At 38.3% G+C, this 16786-nt stretch overlaps 2 protein-coding genes across 2 annotated transcripts; both read right to left on the bottom strand.

Annotated features, from left to right (window-relative positions):
* Window positions 1–621: 621 nt before the first annotated feature.
* rps15a (ribosomal protein S15a) lies at window positions 622–5149 on the bottom strand. Its single transcript, XM_030145827.1, has 4 exons — window positions 4978–5149; window positions 4702–4781; window positions 3219–3304; window positions 622–754 (listed from the first exon to the last, which is right to left on the bottom strand). The coding sequence occupies exons 1-4, from the start codon at window positions 5108–5110 to the stop codon at window positions 661–663; spliced, it is 393 nt and encodes a 130-aa protein (XP_030001687.1). The 5' UTR covers window positions 5111–5149; the 3' UTR covers window positions 622–660.
* Window positions 5150–7304: 2155 nt separating this feature from the next.
* On the bottom strand, window positions 7305–15634 carry notum2 (notum pectinacetylesterase 2). Its single transcript, XM_030144644.1, has 13 exons — window positions 15512–15634; window positions 15185–15403; window positions 14893–15025; window positions 14649–14701; window positions 14089–14184; window positions 13931–13991; window positions 13671–13780; window positions 12787–12889; window positions 12180–12368; window positions 11955–12055; window positions 10575–10722; window positions 9532–9579; window positions 7305–8671 (listed from the first exon to the last, which is right to left on the bottom strand). Exons 2-13 carry the CDS (start codon window positions 15399–15401, stop codon window positions 8371–8373), a joined length of 1560 nt encoding a protein of 519 aa, XP_030000504.1. The 5' UTR covers window positions 15402–15403; window positions 15512–15634; the 3' UTR covers window positions 7305–8370.
* Between the last annotated feature and the right edge of the window lie 1152 nt (window positions 15635–16786).

Raw genomic sequence — 16786 nt, 5'->3', positions numbered from 1 at the left:
AATTGCGATGAAAGTCATATGCTACTTTAAGGGTTAAATGTGATGTGTTGATGGCTATCAGTGTTAGCCTTCATTGCCTATAATATGCATTTTTTTCCCCTAACTCAACCATGTTCTGTCCAGTTAAGTTTTAAGTTCAAACCAAATGTACTTCTCAATAAGTACTTACAAAATCACAAACAGGCCTGTCTTCATAAACCTACATCTCTTCATGCTTATATAATTTTCCTCCAGGATGAACTGTTTCTTCAGTGTAGGTGCAGAAATGTCAGTGCTGTGGCTGAGTGACAGGGAACTTCCAATATCCTCCATTCACATCCATTTGCTGTGCATCGTCTCCTGCTGCTGTTCTGACAAAATTTATTGCCCACATGCTCTTACACTAATGACACTTAATGGTGGCAATGCTAAACTACATTTGTCAACTTTTCTGTGGAGGGGCTACCAGTTTTAACTTTTTGTATATGACTCCTTGGAATAAAAGTAGCAAATATGCTGCTGGTTGAGTCAAACTGTCTGTAAATTCTTCTGGATGCTATGTTTAAACTGTTGACAGCAACTGCAGCTTAAAGCATCTATCCAGACACTTTCTGAATGAAATAAGACAGACTACCAGTTTTCTCTGGTTGTTTTTTGTTTTTATTTGCAGTTCTTTACATTTTAGAAAAAGAATCCAAGGATTTTGCCTCCTGTGTGTTTCCGTCTGGCCTCTTCATGGTCCATGATGCCAGCTGAAGTGGTCAGCACAATGTATCTGTGGAAACAAAATACAGCTATAGGTGGTGTTCACAGATAATGTAAGTGCTGTCAGAACTGAAATCTCTATCAGTAAATCAGAACAGTTTAATTCCATCTGAAAACATCCAGAGGCCAAACGGGACCAAAGAAAATAACCTCCTAATATTGTTGTTTAAAAGACAAGTCAGATGCATCTAAGCCACAAACTGCACCAAAATACAGATTTAAATGAGCCACACAGAACACTTAAGACATAAGACCCCAAATATCAAGCCATCACAGTAAAACTAAGCTCTTTTAAAAGCATTGTTAAGTTTTCAAATAAATCTTCAATGAATGATGACAGCTAATTAATTATCCCTCAGTTTTTCTGTTCCAGACCATTATGCAGCACATGGGCTTGACCTGAATTTCTAAATACTCATTCACAGGAGGACATCCTCGTTTCAAACATTTACATTTCAGTTTGACAGTGACAAGTACTGAGTTAATCATGCACAAGTATGATTGCTTTTTCATGGTACTTTTTCAGTTAAGTGTGGTTCCTCCTGTTACATACAACCTCTTTGACAAAATGGAGAGCCTTCTTCAGCCCAGCAGCTACCCTCACTCATGGTGTCAAGGAGTCACTACTGGGAATTCTGGGTGTGCATTAATGTGGCTAGACTAGTGGGCTCGTTTATGGTGATTCTTTAGAAGCTCAGAACTAAAAGTGCTCAGCTCATTCACTTCAACCTACATAAATATTCAATGATCTTGTACAGTAAAGTCATGATGTCAGAGTTAAGACTAAGATCATGTTTAGCTGCAGATGAACCATGATTGACCATCAAACTGTGGCCAGTCTGGTCCCAGTGTGCACCCACATCCCAGTGTATGCATCACAAAGTTAATGGCCAGTAGCAAAATTTCTGTTCACTTTCACATCTGTGTTAACATGTTATGTGTTCTTAAAGTGCATGTTGGATTGTGTACGCCATGGCTCTACAAATTAATGTACTGCAAGGTTAATGCAACATTAATGACTTCTTGTAAATAAAGCTTTGAATGTTCACTGCTGATTGCTAAGCAAAATCCATTAAATGATCCACTGATAATCCATGATCCATTAAATAATTTAATGTGGCCCAATCCCATACAGTAGCACACATTTGACCTCTACACCCAAGTATAGTGTATGTAGTGAAACAATGCCAGTATAACTTTCATACACTTCAGATAAATTCCAAAAAAACTAAATTCAAGGTAGGCAACTATATTGGTATTGAGGAAAAAATATTGTGGCAACAATGACAAGTTAAAAAAAAGCAGAGCATATTAGCAGCTTTCTAAAATGTAATTGAAGCTCCTGACTATCACCAAATGCAAATTACATTTGTGACTTTCACATCATTAAAATTATTACACTCAAATCCCATGCACTTTAAGACAGCTTCCAATTGACCAGTAGACTCCATAAATATGATAGACTTAAAGGTTTTACTATCATCAAATTCTACCCAGGCTAAGTATATTTTTGATTCCGAACATACTCCTTATCATGACCTCTGATACTGTGCTTCTGTATCAGGCATCTCCTAATTTGACATGTGAGCAGAGCCACAGTAAACTTCAGATTCTGTGAATTACTACATCTTTAGTAAAGAAAACTCTGGGCACAACCAGCAAACATAGAAAGGGAAGAACCACCTGTTGTAGAGCAAAGACATACAAAATTTGTGTGTGTATGACATTTAATGTCATCACACTGTCAAACTGGTATTGTATTGATTCATTTCATCTGAGGAAGAATAAAAAAAACGCACAACCCTTCAATCATGTCACTTACACTATTTGTATCTGTTAATGACCCTCCTGCTCATTTCCTTGATACAGGTCTTCAGACCATCTGACTCCTATATCCAAGTTCAGGTCTTTGATGATGGACCCTGCCTTGGTATTGAAACCCTTTTCAGACCTGTGGGTCCTGACATTTGTATACCATATTCAATAGCCACATCATTGCAGCATACTTCAACACAGATTTATATTATGTCTTCAACACATCTCATTTCATATTTCTGCAGGACATTAATCATTTTCAGCTGTATGCTCCTTCAGAAGTTTCCCATCTCCACCTTTAAACTGGCACTGTCTGCTACTCACTGACCAGCCACCTTCTAATCAAAATAAGACCACTAATATAGATAAAAACATTTGTCCAATGCTTTTTAGCATTATAAACTTCACACAAATAATGCATGGTTAACATCAAGGTAACTGCACCTGAGAGTTTCCAAGCATTAAATCAGACTCAAATGAACCAGTGAGACATAATGGAGAGGACCAAGCAAAACTGACCACAGCAGGCTGTAAAGGCGCTACACTGACTCAATGACCAAAACTATGTCTAGGCATAAACAACATTGGTTTTAATACAGTAATCAACATTACAGCCATATAACATGTCACATCACCAAACAGATGAATGGGATTCTTACCCAAACTGTCTTGAGGGAAGCAGGTTGTTCTGCCACTTCTCCAGATCTTTGAGCTGGAGATCAAAACGTGGGCTGATCACACCACACTGAAAACAATACATAAAAAAAACACTGGTTCAAGCACAGACAGAAAAGGGGACAAGTTGTTCATGTGCTCAGAATGTTATGAGCTTAAACTATAGACTAGTTAGACAAAATCTAAAGTGAGATAGTCTGACTCATATTTGAACACTGGCTGTGTTTGATATTGGTCTATTACAAGGTACTGGCATGATAAACTGGGCAACAGTGTACATCAGGTGAAGTGAAAAAATAAACGGGAAAATCCAGCGCCTGTCGCAGACACCCAGATGTATACTGCCCAGAGAGAATTTTCAACGAGCTGCCCGAGCAACCTGCATGATATACTGTCGCCCATAGTGCATTATCATCATGTTCCTTCACATCTCATGCTGGATTTCACTTTGTGAAATTAGTGTATTGCTGCCACCTCCTCTGTTGGAGGTTGGACAGGAGTTCACCATTTACACACATTCAATCTGGAAAAGTTAGCAAACCAACTGAGCACTGTAGGAGTGATGAACAACTACACATTTATAGTACCTGTATAGAACTATTGATGGTGAGACATTTATACAACAAATGGATCTACAATAAATATGAACAGCCTAATTATCAGTGTATCAATGTTATCAATCAGCGATTACAGTGTAGAGCTCCAAGGAGTACTCAGGTAATTTGAGTACAAAAAATCCTTGAATAACTTTGTAATTTGAGTACAAAAAATTCCTTGAATAATTTTTTTTCCCTCGAGTATTCATTTAATCACAAATTTTGCTTAAGTCATCACTTGCATCCCCGCTCCAGGGATTGTGTTGTACACGAACTGTAAATAGTGATGCACGTGACTCGGAGCCAAAAAGTTGGTGTCATGGAAGACAGTGAGGAGACCGTCCGCGAAAGGAAAAAGATGTCCAAAGTTTGGAATCACTTCAAAAACAGAGAATCTCGTGCATTGTGTGTAAATACACATCCAAAGCCAGCACAAGGAAAATGCCCGTCTTCCACTCAACAGTAGCCTAACATTAGTCGATTTAACGTGATTGCTGAGAAACACAGCAGTGCTGGTTAGAAAGTAGGCTATGCATTTGTTGTAGTCTATAATAATGAATCTCAAGGATGCTCTTGATCATGGCTTGATGATGAAATCTGATTACTCTGTAAATTGCTGAAATATTCAATAGAATACTCGACTTCAAAAAGAATCGATAGCTGCAGCCCTATTTCTGTGTAAATGAAGCTACACTTTCCCTTCAACAAAAGCTAACTGGTACTTGTTTCCATTGTGAGATGCTTTGTTAAGTATGTGACAATGCAACACATTGATTGTAAAATACAGTAAACTCCATTTTATATCACTAGGCCATTGTCTAATAAGTAGGGATACAATAGCAACTTTAAGAGGGTTAACTGGGAAGCTTACCTTGTTCAGCCTGCCTGTGAGATTGACGACAATTTTCCCGGCTCTATGGTCGTCTATGATCTCAAACTCACCAATGTAACCTAGGGGTTTCATGAAAAGATATTGAAACAGATTCAAAGCTTGGCGCATTAACAAAATGCTATTGACAAACCAGAAAACATTCACTATGGTTTATATTTCACTCACTGGCTGTGAGTTGGCTTCTGCCATCAGTGACACCTTACAAGATAATGAGGTTACAAAATGTTAGATGAGTAGTCAAAACAGTAAACTCACCGTGCTTCATCATGACGGTCAGAAAGCGCACAATGACCTTGGAGCAGGGCCTGATGAGGACCTGGCGTTTCCCACGCTTCTCAGCATTGTTGATGCTTTTAAGAGCATCTGCGAGAACGTTCATGCGCACCATGATGCCTGTAGAGAAATCACAAAGTGCATCAAGTGTAAGAAAGACAACACTACATTAATCCTCCTAATACTTATTCTCTTTTATATACTCCATTCCAGAACCCCCAGTCCAGATATGTTATCACTATTCATACATTACACACTACAGTTCTCTACATTAATATGATAGGACCTCATCTGGCGTCTTGTTTAGTCAATTATGATTTAAGATGAAGCAGAGATCTGGACATGAGACTGAATACTAAACAATTTCACAAAAAACACAGCAGTATCAAATGATGTAAAATGTCCAGTTACCAAGTCAGGCTACTGCTAACGTCAATTCACGACCCAATCCATCAACATTAATACATGTTAGCATGTTGGCTACCAATAAAAACACACATTATGAGAATATTTAATTGATACCCGTCGCGTTTACCGTCGAGTGTAAAATACTACGCTTGAGTTTGAGTGTCTGAATAAAGTGAAGTTACACTACAAAGCATGGTCCTCAGGATGCAAATGGAACAGCTAACTAGCGTAGCAACCCCACAAACCTAAAAATATCAAGAGCAGATTGCAGTATTAACAGCCACAATTGGCGAGACAAAACCGCGTTGCAATAATATATTCTCACAAAAATTGGTGTACAAATTTATCACTATATTCTACCTCAAGACGTTAATTTTATGGCGACGCTAAGAGTCGTAAAGGCGCCTTGAACGCACTAGTTCCCAGGGCCGGGCAAGGGAATTGATGAGTGATATTTCGGGGTCTAATGTACTTAAATCTTGACTCTTTTCGAAACAATAATCACCCCTACTTATTGACCTAAACATCCGCTTATATAAAGTATGTAAAATGTATTTATTAACACTTCGATGCTTAAGATTTAAAAAGATTCAAAACGACAAGGTAAAAAGACATCTTACCGGTTCTGCAATATGGCGGAAAGAGGAAGTAGCTTACAGCTGCAATGCAACATGGGAAAAAATCCAAGACCTTTTCAGGACAAGATGGTTCACACCAACCATAAGAATGAAGGTCTACGATAACGTCTCAGCTGCTTCAAAAGAAGTTTATTAACCACATTTAGAAACGTTTCAGCAATATATTTGTATATTTTGAAGATATCCTATATCTACGTATTTTGTACATAGTGGAAAAACATCAATATATTTTCCTTCTTTGTGAAATTACCTTTCTTTGTTGACATAAATTTGCTGTTCCTTTCCACACTGGGCATCAGTAAATAAATAGTAAAACAGCAGCTTCATAGATAATGCATTAGCAGATGTGTAAAATTCAAAGTGCGTCATCTAGTGCAGTGGATGAATAACTGCACTTGCACAGAGTTAAAAGTGTTGCTTTTAGTGGTATGTTTTCATGATAATGTGTATTTGATGTGTGTATAGCTTGTTTTTCCATTGCTTTAGAAATGAGCCATACATGCTTGGAAATTATGGAAAAAGGTTCATTTTTGTATTTATTGACCTCATTTGCAGTACTTTGTCTGTGGAACTCAAAATACAGTATGACCATAGTAAATGCAGTCAGTTTTCGTGTGCCTATGACTGAACTCCGGATTTTACTCCTTAATCTTATTATTACAACATAATTATGAAGTATTGTGCTTCCTTTAGATAATAAAATGATTCTTCAATTCTCATTCATTATGATTTTACATGCTACTGCAATGCTGTGCATCCATGTGCCTCCCCTTATCCTCCCTTCACCCTGCCCCTAATCTCTCTCTCTCTCTCTCTCTTCTCATTCTCTCTCTCTCTGTCTCTCTCTCTCTCTCTCTCTGTCACTCTTACGATTTTGGCACTATGTAAATAGCATTTGATTTGATTTGATATACAGTACTACTGGTATGTTGTAATTTTTCCATTTTTTTTTATCATATAAGCAGTTTGTATTTATTTTCATAGTTTTTCTAGTGCATGAAATGCTCTCTATAAATAGTATCCTCATTGAATGTATAGAAAGGAGTCAAGCTGTTCACTTTGTATCTCACTGTATCTTCTCAGGATAAAAGACATGCCTAACACATCTTCCAGTTTCTTCCTAAACAGATTATATGTCATAATAAAGATGCCTAAGACAATAAGACAATAGGCAAGAAAGTGGTTTTGACACTGTCTGAGCCATTTTATTTCTGTTTAATTCTATGTTTCCACATGAGTAAAAACTCTGTCTGATACTCACTACTGGCAGGTACATCACCACCAGTTGAAATAGTTATTACAGTACCTAGATGAAAATAAAACATTGAATACAGTAATACTTGCTAATGTTTTAAAGCACTAGTGAAATATAAATTGCAATACAGAGTCTGTATTATGTCTTTGTAGGTCCTTAGATACAGATTATATTTTAATGCAATGAGCAGTAGCAACCCCATTGTCATGTGTGAAGTTAAGTTGATCTTTATTGCGCAAACCTCACATGCAAAATGAGTAAACAGGAACTAAAGTTTTAGATTACACCTTACACATGTAGTGGGGCTGTGATGTGCTCGTGCTGGCCAAGTCAGATGAGTATCAATAAGTAATCACACTTTTGTCTTACATGCACACAAAGCAATATATCTCAGCACTGCATTAGGAGATTGTGGCTATAACTAAGTGACATAAGTTGCAATGATGATTGTCTTTGGAACTGTGTGTGCAACAACAAGCTGAATAAAAATATAAACAGTTTAAATGTGGTGCATCCTGATAAAGCTTCAAATACATGGGAAATGGTTAAAAATTCCAAAGAAACAAATGACTGTGATGTGAGGGAGAAAGATTATAACTACACTAATTATGTTTCATGCTATTCCCAATGCTGACAAATAGGTGCAACATGCTTGCACCACTGATATTTCTAAGAATCTTTAATCTTTAAAAAGTATTCTTTTCTACTACCATGCTCAGAGGTTGAATTTTCATGTAGGGTGGTAAAAAGAGTGTCATCATGAGGATGTGTCTGGCTATCTGCAAAATGTAAGCCTCCTCTACTACAAGTACAGCACACTGGGATTTAGAAAGCACTTGTATCTGTTGTCCAGTAGAGGGAGAGCCAAACATTCCCACCCAGACACTGTGACACACCCGCCAGCCAAGTCACCAGTTTAACACACACACGGAGCATAATGGAATGCTGAGCGGCACAAGAAGTAGTAACCACATTTCTGTACTATTTCTGTGGTTACATTAAAAATTTCAACACATTTTTTCCACCATCAACCCAATGTATGGCTACCTCTTTAATTCCACCATCCTTTTTAACTTAACCACCATTGCTAACCATGCTGACCAGCGAATCAGCATCTTGGGAATCTACACCCAGCTTCTGGAGGTCAAGGCCCATAGCCACTAGCATCTGGACCAAAGTGAGCTCCTGTTGGGTGGCCTGGTCCATCAGAACGGGGCATGTGGGGTTGCACTGGGGCCACTGGCAGGTGTCCACCAGGTGGAATGGGCAGCCTTTGGCAGGGGTTCTGTTGTTACGTATTGCCTCCAGATTTCGGTCCCAGCAGTGTAAAGCCCGTGGCAGAGAGGTGCCTCTAACTTGGAAAGTCATCCAGTTACTACACAGAAACACAGATTACATGGGTAAGATTTACAGAAATGAAAATGGAGAAACAGGCAACAGACAAGTTAACAGGACTATTGAAGAACACTATCTTATTACATTTGTTTTCTAAAGTGCATATATACATTGACCTTTGACCACTGTTTCCCACACTAAACATGAATGAGGCTAGTCTATGTGCTACATATTTATCAGCTCCAGTTTATCTTTATCATTTTCTTAACATAACTGAGCAAAAAATCTATGATTAACTTTCAGATGTTGTAATTTGAGTTGAGTGAGAGGAAACAAGACTTCTGCAACTCTTCTAGACTTCGTTTAAAGACTGCAGATAGTTTCAGCACTGATGGTGTTTTCAGAAATGTTGGGGAGCTGAATATGTGATTGATGATAGGTTTCATAATCAATCACTGTTAGTATTCTACATAGCAGCTCCCATAGCAGGATAGGCTGGTAAATCTACTACCACACGCTGACAGAGATCAGAAGTGATGATTGAGAAGGATTATTATTCTATAAGTCTATATGGTGTTTTTAGTTTATAGGAAAATCAAAAATGTAGAGGGAAGGTGTACATTTTAATGTTCTAAAATTTTTCTCCTTTTATGTCGATGATTTTTTATTCAACTTTAAGGAAATACAATATATGAGATGAAGCCATGATATGTCCCAAAATTTTTGTCCATATACTTTATAAACATCAATGTTTCCTTAAAGTTCACTTTTCTTCTTAAGTGAGATGTGAAGAAAGAAGATGATGAGTTTTGGTAGAAAATTCTTTTGTCCCAATACTTTTGTCCATATAGTGTGGTATGCAACATTTTAATGCCACATGAGCGAGATATACTTTCTTACCTTTTAGTTATCACTGTATGTGAGAGGCAGGATGGAGCAAACACTGCCCTGAAAATGCAACACAGCAGACATTAACTGGGTTATGAATCTATTTGTTGATAAAGAAAAACAGTACACTGTGGGTGTATTCACTGATCCATGTAAAGCATTTGATCATTCTTTATAACAGAAAAGTGAATAGTATGGTGTAGAAGGTGTCACCCAATATTAGTTAAAAAGTTATTGACATAATATGGTTTCAGTGTGTAAAAATGAATAATACAGAATGACACTTTACAAGAGTAACCTGTGGTGTTCCACATGGTTCAATATTGTGACCTCTGTTATTTATACTTTATTTAAATGATATCTGTAGAGTATCAAATTTCTTAAAATTTGTAATGCTTGCAAATGTACAAATCATTGTTTTCAGGGGAGGATATAATGGTAGAAAAGAAAAGTTTTTTAAAAAATGGTTTGAGGTAAATAAGTAATCATCTAAAAATTTGTATGAGTGGTCATAGACCATAAACTGTTGGAAACCACATATAGAATATATTAAGCATAAACTATCTAAATCTATTGGTATTCTGTTTAAAACAAGAGATTTATTGCGATGATTACATGTACTGCAGTGTTCACTTATAATGCCGTATATGTCAAAATGTTGAGATTTGTGGAAATGTATGGAAAATAAATAAAGACTTTAAAATCAAAAGCTCGTTATCATGAGCTCATTAATTGTCCTTTGTAGGATCATCCATCCTGAAATCACTGGATACTGAATATGTAAAAACACTACATATAATTGATTTTCCTGTTAAGAGAAGGGAATTATAATTGAAGAGGCCGTGTGTCTGTGAGACATGTAAAGTGGATATCTTTCTGACTCTTGACTCAAAGTTGGGAATGCACTGAATGAAGAGTTAAAACTCAGTAGCTCTCTGTTGAGTTTCCAAAAAGCCTTAAAATGTAAAATACTTGAAATGTAAGACTAAGGAACAATAACAGGAAAAAAATCTAATCAATTATAATGACTAATGTTAAAGTAGTTGAGAACATACGTGACATCGGTGAGGGTGTTCTTGAGTTCCCGGCCCAGGTTCTGTATGTACTGCCACTGCTGCTCAGACAGACTCTGTCCTCCCATGTAGATGTTCTCCATTCTCAGCTGCTCCTCATCAAACAGCCACTGTACGATAAACAACGGGGCTACAGGAAACACAAAAAGATTTCATGTTGAAGCTTTTCTTGATACCTTCGGATAAATGCATTGGGAATCCCTCAGCTCTTTGGCTCTTCAACACTTAGTAAAATTTACTAACATCTAGTGGTGCAATACCAAATCGTACTGCTCTATCCTCACCTTCACCTGCTGCTACGATGACAGCAAAAAAGAAAAAAAAAAATTCAGCTAGCGGTTATTTTAGTCATTCTGGTCTTTTTAGGTTTGCATTTTTAGGTAACATTGTTCTGTAGTGGATGCCTCATGTGGTAAAGTTACTGTAAAAAAAAACAACAAAATGTAACAATTCATATTTGTAAGTGATGATAAACTGAGGAAAACATTATTATGAATGCTATGTTCAATTTGATCAATTAGACAAAATCCCTAAATGTATAGAATTTAAATATTACACATTGGACCTTTAAAGTCATTTTTAACCACAAGTCTTTGCATTATTGCACACTTCACTATTTTGTTCAAGCTAACATCAGTATTGTTTCTAGATTCAGCTTTGATGACCACATTGTACCCCACTTATCCACACCAAACAGTGACAAGATTAGAATTATGCATTTGGCTTGGAAAAGCAGGGGTTAATGGAGACCAGAACAACAGCAAAAGAAAGAGAACATTGACCTTTGTCAGCCCACATGAATGACAATATTGCCATATTTACCAAAGTTATTTGAGATAGTTCTTGTATATGTATTATATCACGTGAAGCATCTTGTGATAATAAACACTCATAGAAAAATCAATAGTTGCCATTTTTAGGCGTAAGTCATATGTGATTATACAATGGTTATGTCAGTTTCGATGTTGGAAATCTATTTTCTAGTTTGTAAAGGAACATGAATCTGTATTACAACCAAATGCAAAAAAAACAATAAACAGTGGCTCCAGCATGTCTTCAGTGTTAATTTACTATTTAATTCCTGAATAAAATAATAACAGCTTGACATTACATATCAACAGAAAAGTGTTATGTCACCCTAGGTGGACATTCTCCATGCCGTGCATGTTTCTTCTGGGTCCTCTGCTTTCCCCTGCTATCAGTAACATATATGATTGATTCTTCTGGCCTTGACCAAGGTACTGGCATAGATCTGGAGTTGTGGCCTTCAGTGGTAGCTCACTGCTCCTTGTCTGTACTTAGATGGGTGAAATTCACAGGCTGAATTTTCCTACAGGGACAATAAAGGTGAACTTTACTTACAGGTCAAGGTAGAGTATAGGTTGTGACCAAAGAAGCACTGCCATTCCTCTCCTCTCTTATAGAGTTGCCGACATCTATCGGGCACAACTCCATTCCACAGCCTGAGAAGACCACACATCACACACATTCACTGCTCAGTTACTTGAACACACAATGATGAGTGTTTTTTTAACTGTAATTCCCATCATTAGACCTATATACAAGAGAAAGAAGACATGTCCTTACCTGAGGCCTATTTTGATAGCGTCTTCAGGAGAACATGATACAGTTTCAGGGCAGTTTGGTGATCTCTGCAGTTTACTCTGTAGAAACCAACCAGAATCCACAAGGCCTCGGACCTGAGCCTCTGCACCGAGCTGCTCGAGCTGACTGGCCACCCTCTCGATGTTCAGTAAAACACCTGTCCCACCAGCGCTGCAGGGGAAGCCACATAACCTAATAAATAATTTGGCTTTGGAGTTCCAGCTTAGTTAAGGGTATCAAAGCGATCAAGCATTCCAGATAGCGGACAATGTTGTAGGCTTGCCATCACATTAACAGCGGATCCTGTATTAGGGCTTTGGGGTGTCCCAAGAATCATGTTGCTAACCTCAGAGGAATGTCCACTATCATAGGGCAAGGCCTGTTAATAGACATTATGTCATTGTTCACACTTGACAGCAAACATCTTCATTGCTGACATGAGTATGAACTTAAAATAGGTCTGTTGTGCACAGAGATGGTCAGTTGAGGCATCACCTGGGATTAGGACAGAAATAAGGTTGTGTACAGAGGATGTAGGTGCCTGTCCAAAAACTGTGGTTAGCAGCAGAGGGCAGTACAAGGAGCTCACCTTATGCCAGACAACATGACAACCTTGGCCTGCTTTATTCCTTTAGGGACGAGATCTTTGATGACCTCTCGAATGATCAGAGATCCCATGAAGGTGTATTCAGCTGGTAACAAATGGAGACAGGACAGCACAGTTAGGCTAGATAGCTATGCAGATACACTAGTATTTATTAACCAGTGCATAACATTTCTGTATGATTACCATTTACATAATATATCATTCAATCCATGGCATTTCAAGGGCTCTTGGGGGCCCTTTGGTGGCCAGGGAAGTCCTTAGCACATACATTGAACATAGAAACTTTTATTAAATGCTGCTGAGACACTTGAACTTCCCCACTGTGGGATCAATAAATCTTATCTTATCTTATCTTATCTTATCTTATCTTATCTTATCTTATCTTATCTTATCTTATGCATCATTCACATTTTCAGTATGATCCAGGGCTTCCAGGATTCCCGTTAAATACATAAACTAAAAAAGCACTCAGAGAGTGCAGACCTCCACCAAGGTAGATCAGTGCCCCCCCTACCCGATCACCACCAAAATTTTATCATTTGTTCCTTGTGCCGGTATCAACATTTCCTAAAATTTTCATCCAAATTCGTCCATAAATTTTTGAGTTATCTTGAACATGGACAGACAGACAGACAAACCAACACTGGTAAAAAAATAACCTCCTTGGCGGAGGTAATGAGTTTCTTTCAAAAAATTGATTTTTCAGACCAGTTTTTAAAAAGTCCTCTATGTAAATTTAGGGTAATTTATGAGCATTTAACTGCAGTAATGCATGTCTCAAAACATGGTTCATGCCTAATCTTTCTTCAGTATTGTTATTTGTGTAAACAAAAAAAATCTACTGAAGTAATTGTCAGAAAACATACTTGTGTTTGCATTTCTGTCTCTTTCTTTCTCTCGGCCTCTTGGTCTCGGGGGAGGGTTTGGCGCTGGTCCTGTGCCGCTCCACACATCACTGGAACAATATGGGATAAATCTGCAGCAAAGGACACATTCACAAACATGAGACCAAAGTCTCAAATTGGCAGCATTTGACTACAAGGATATTTAATGTATTGGAAAACATACGCTCATGTTCAAATAAAACAATATATACGTCTATACAAATAAAAACACCTGTACTTACACAATGTTTGCATTGTACCAGTGTGGATTTTCCTCTGCTTGGGCTGACAATATTCCAGTCCCTGTAAATGGAAAGAGATTTGTCAGATGCTGCTCTCTTTGTCAATGAGCCAAACACTATACAGACATGCATGACACACTTTCTAAATCATGGCCAACCTCTTTTTGTTTGGGGCCACATCAATGAGCTCATTAGTCGGGGGATATTTTGGTACCGGGAATCACAGGTCTCTTTGCTGTAACAGCACCAGCCACCTAAAAATAATAGAGACTAATATTAGACAGTCACATCCGGCACAGAGCGGGAGACCCTTTTAGCTCATCGCTGAGGCCTGTGAGGAATGGAGAGGGAAAGGGATGCACCTGCAGCAAGACCCACGAGTAAAAAAAAAAAAAAGACAGATGATTGACACAACTTGCATTTGACTTCATCATAGATACAGATTTTTATTGTCTGTTAATGACAAGAAAGACACACAGAAGTCATTCACGATGATTCAAGTGAAATCATTTTATTGGGTAAGTAATCGAGTAAATTCAATACGCAATCAACAAACATTTTAAAGCCCACCAAAGTAAAAGGCAGCAACCAAAAAAGGATAAAAAGAGAAGATGACAGGGCAAGATGACATCCCCATCAAAATTCCAGTGGGGGCGTCACGCCAGAACAAGCTGACCTTTAGGGACCAAATTAACCAGTTGAGTTTTTGAATACCCACCTTCCAGAAATAACAGCCATCGACGGCTTCCTCTGAACTCCTTTAGGTAAAACCTGTAGAACCACAAATAAACAAGAATGAGGAGACGGTGCATATAAAGCAGCCATGTAAGGAAAGACTCTGAATGTAATGTAACAGACAATCAGCAAATGGCAGAACTCTAATATTCTAATTTCCCACAGTGAGTGAGAAAGCAAATGAAATAATGATGGATGAAAGGGGTTTAAGATGCGGAACATCTCACCCAGCTGCTGTTCCATCGTTGCATGTAACCTGGGTGTTCTTGAGGAAGTGCAGCCTCATCTCATCTGTCTGTTGTCCAGCTGCTCGAGCTCCCGCTGTGCTTTCTCGTCCTGATTCAGCAGCACCACCAGTGCCTCTTGTGTTTCCATTGACTGCGCTTCCTCCAGAGCTTCCAGTGGCTCTTGCATTGCCTGTACTGGTACCTCCACTACCTCCAGTGTTCCCAGACCCTCTAGCATTGCCTGTACCTCCACTTCCTCCAGTGTTTCCAGAGCCTCTAGCATTGCCTGTACCTCCGGTTCCTCCAGTGTTTCCAGTACCTCGAATGTTACCAGTACCTCCAGTATTTCCAGTGCCTCCTGAAGTGAGCTCAACCTCAGTGGAAACATCACCTCCTTGATTCCCACCAGACTTCTTGGTGGATTTACCACTTGCTTTAGCATTTCGGTTGTTCTGACAAAAGATTCCCCCAATCAAGAGCAGAAAAACAATCTGGCTGAGTAACTTCATATCTGTTTAAGACAAAAAAAAAAAAAAATATGTGCAGCATATTATTACTCATAGTGCCCATACCTTACCTGTCAGGATTAAATAAATTTTTGATCTGGAAATGAACTTACCTTGTTGGGAATCAGCTTCCGGAATTCTTGCAGAGGTATTTCAAGAGACAAGTAGAAGAGTAGTAGTGCTGCTGAGGAGAGACTGAGAAGTTCAAACCACACTGATCAGGTGTATGAGGAGGATGCCACTCATGAGTAGTGATGAAGCTTTGACAAAGTTTTGATGAAGTCTGCAAATCAGTGGTCAGCTTTATAGTGCCACCATATGGATCAGATTTTCTCTTTGTTTTCTCTTCGAACTCCTGCCAGAACCTGAGATAAGCTGCTGACGACACAGGGCAAAGGGGAGGTCCTAGATGCTCAGTGGCGAGGAGAAAAGATAACACACATTTCTCCTCAACATATTTCACATCTTTGAGCACACCCACCAACAACCACTTTCCCATTCGACCACAGCTCAAGAATGAGCTCTCCTGCCCCCATCTTCTCTTTTCTCCTCCCTTCCACCATCTAGTGCTGCCGATTGCCCGTGTTTTGATTTAAACATCTACATGGCTGACATAACTGCGTAGCGCCTCGGCATGGTATGTGACCCTGGGGTCAATGGAGCACGCACCTCAAACATTTTCTGAGCACCGTAAGGCTCCCGCATGGACAACAGTTTAGCGGCCACACTCAGGGCACAGGTGGTGGACATCATGCTTGGCCGTGGCACCAAGCACATCATGCAGTTTCAGAACAGTACTTTAAATAGGGCTCTTTTAGATCAATTAAACCACAGATCAGAGCCACTTTACATGAGTGAAATAAAAATTGTACTTTTGTCTGAAGTTTTGTCATTTTCTAAATCAGTATTAAATGTTCAAGCACTCTATAAAGGTTTAATTCCACAAAAAAAAAAAGAATTCAAACGAATCTCATTTCACTGTACTTGTATTTTCTGCTTGCAGATTGACTAATATAGCAGACTAGTTCATGTTATTTTGGATGGTTTTGTTTAACTGACTTTGTTTGACTTAGTTTCATTTCTGCTCTCATTAAGACTTTAAAACTAACATTAGCCTAAATAGTGCATAATGCATAAGGGGTATATATTTGTCTAATATAACCTTAACCCTAAGTTTGGGTGTAGGGTTAGTTTTAAGGTTTTATGAAAAGAATAGATATTGAAAATCTAAAACTTAGCATAGTGCTGTTCTTGAAATTCAGACAAAAATGTCATAATTTGTGATAAGACTGCATATTTACACTAATTCTGGGATAATCCTAACCTTAAAATAGGGTTGGAGTTTTATAAAAAGAATAGATGTTTAAAGTTTAAAAACTAAATTCATG

Source organism: Sphaeramia orbicularis, chromosome 1, assembly GCF_902148855.1.
Source record: "Sphaeramia orbicularis chromosome 1, fSphaOr1.1, whole genome shotgun sequence".
Taxonomy (NCBI): Eukaryota; Metazoa; Chordata; class Actinopteri; order Kurtiformes; family Apogonidae; genus Sphaeramia; species Sphaeramia orbicularis.
Note: the sequence above shows the minus strand (reverse complement) of the source record. Positions and strands in the feature narration are given on the sequence as shown.